The 1,446-nt window shown below is 45.9% G+C and overlaps 1 protein-coding gene across 1 annotated transcript in view; it reads right to left on the bottom strand.

The window, feature by feature from the left end:
- Nucleotides 1–1,446, bottom strand: part of LOC101852140 (calcium/calmodulin-dependent protein kinase type 1) — a gene marked incomplete at its 5' end in the record, with an annotated part of 97,036 nt that overhangs the window by 44,899 nt on the left and 50,691 nt on the right. The window contains 1 exon segment of the mRNA XM_013090414.2: nucleotides 30–238. Within this exon segment, the coding sequence (XP_012945868.2) occupies nucleotides 30–238 (209 nt within the window).

Genomic DNA, 1,446 nt, shown 5'->3' with positions numbered 1-1,446 from the left:
GAGAGAGAGAGAGGTCCGCCCACACTCACCACCCGCAGGACAAGTTGTCGGTAGTAAGAGCGCAACAGCTCATGACAAATGAAACAATGACGTTGTGCGTGCTGACTGACTCACCTACATATCCCGGTGTGCCGCAGGCGGTCGCCATGATACCGGAGCCCTCCATCTTGGACAAGCCGAAGTCGCTGATCATGATCTTGGAGTCGTCAGCAGGACTGTAGAACAGCAAGTTCTCCGGCTGTGGAAGATTAAAAAAAGACAAACGTCACGCGGCGCCAACACACTCAAAGGTCAAACATGTTGAAATGGTAAATGTTTTTAGTTTCAGTTTTAGTAGAGGGTTTTACGGCACTCGCAACTGCACAAGGTCGTATGAGCGCCAGAAGATTAGAGGTGTCACAAGAGAGTAACAAACATAAAAAAGAAGAAGGGGAGATAAGGACGACAGATATTTGATAGGAAAGAAGAAGCAAACCACACCAGAGCACCGGCCAACCACCCACGGTAAATGTTTAACGCCCCTATCAACACTATTAAGTTATTTAAGAGGCGGGACCTCTGAATGTAACGTCCATCTGCGAAAAGATCGAGCCAAATGGGAACTCCGTGTAAAGTGCCTTTCCCAAGGACACAGCGTCGGATCAAGCTAAGGTCGAACCCCCGAACCTGTAATCTCACGATTACGAGCCCGGTAGCCTTATACGGGGTGCCCACTACGGCTGGATCAGGCAGATCGCCCGACTCGGTCGCCTGAAACTGAAAACAAACACGTTTGTTTTTGAGACGATCGAGTTGGGTGGGCGGATCTCATCCATAGTGGGCACCCGTATAACCATTAAGCTACTGATGCCACTCGAAGGTCACAACTAGTACTGTCAGACCTGCACTAACGGCCACCTGCTTGTGAAGCACATCGAAACAATAGTGGTCATGTAGTTCTGGGAAAAAGTAAGACAAACAGAACAGACAGACAGAAAGAAAAAATAGAGCGAAAGTAAAGAAGTAGGACCTATAGAGTGGCGTCCCCCAACCACCCACACGGCCACCTGTAGGACTACGGCTACAATAATGTTACTAACAAATATCCAAGTCAATAACCTGCACACACACCCCCCTCCTTTGCACGTTTTTAGATTTTCTAACAACATTGTTCAAGTCGTCTACCTGTCTAAAGCAACCACTTTTCTCCTCGGCATTATTTATTTATATATTTTTTAAAAACTCTAATGGCGTTCCCTGGTGAAAAAAAAGGTCAGCCGGATTATTTAAATGGCCTGTAATGTGTGATAAACCAAATATTAATAATAGAATGGCCTGTAACGTATTATGATACACCATAAGTAAAGTAACGTAGGGGGCATAATGAGTTAATGGAAAGGCCCATATGTAAGGTATGATACACCAAGAGATGAGTTGTGTGTGTGTGTGTGTGTGTGTGTGTGTGTG

Source organism: Aplysia californica, unplaced genomic scaffold, assembly GCF_000002075.1.
Source record: "Aplysia californica isolate F4 #8 unplaced genomic scaffold, AplCal3.0 scaffold01267, whole genome shotgun sequence".
NCBI lineage: Eukaryota > Metazoa > Mollusca > Gastropoda > Aplysiida > Aplysiidae > Aplysia > Aplysia californica.
Note: the sequence above shows the minus strand (reverse complement) of the source record. Positions and strands in the feature narration are given on the sequence as shown.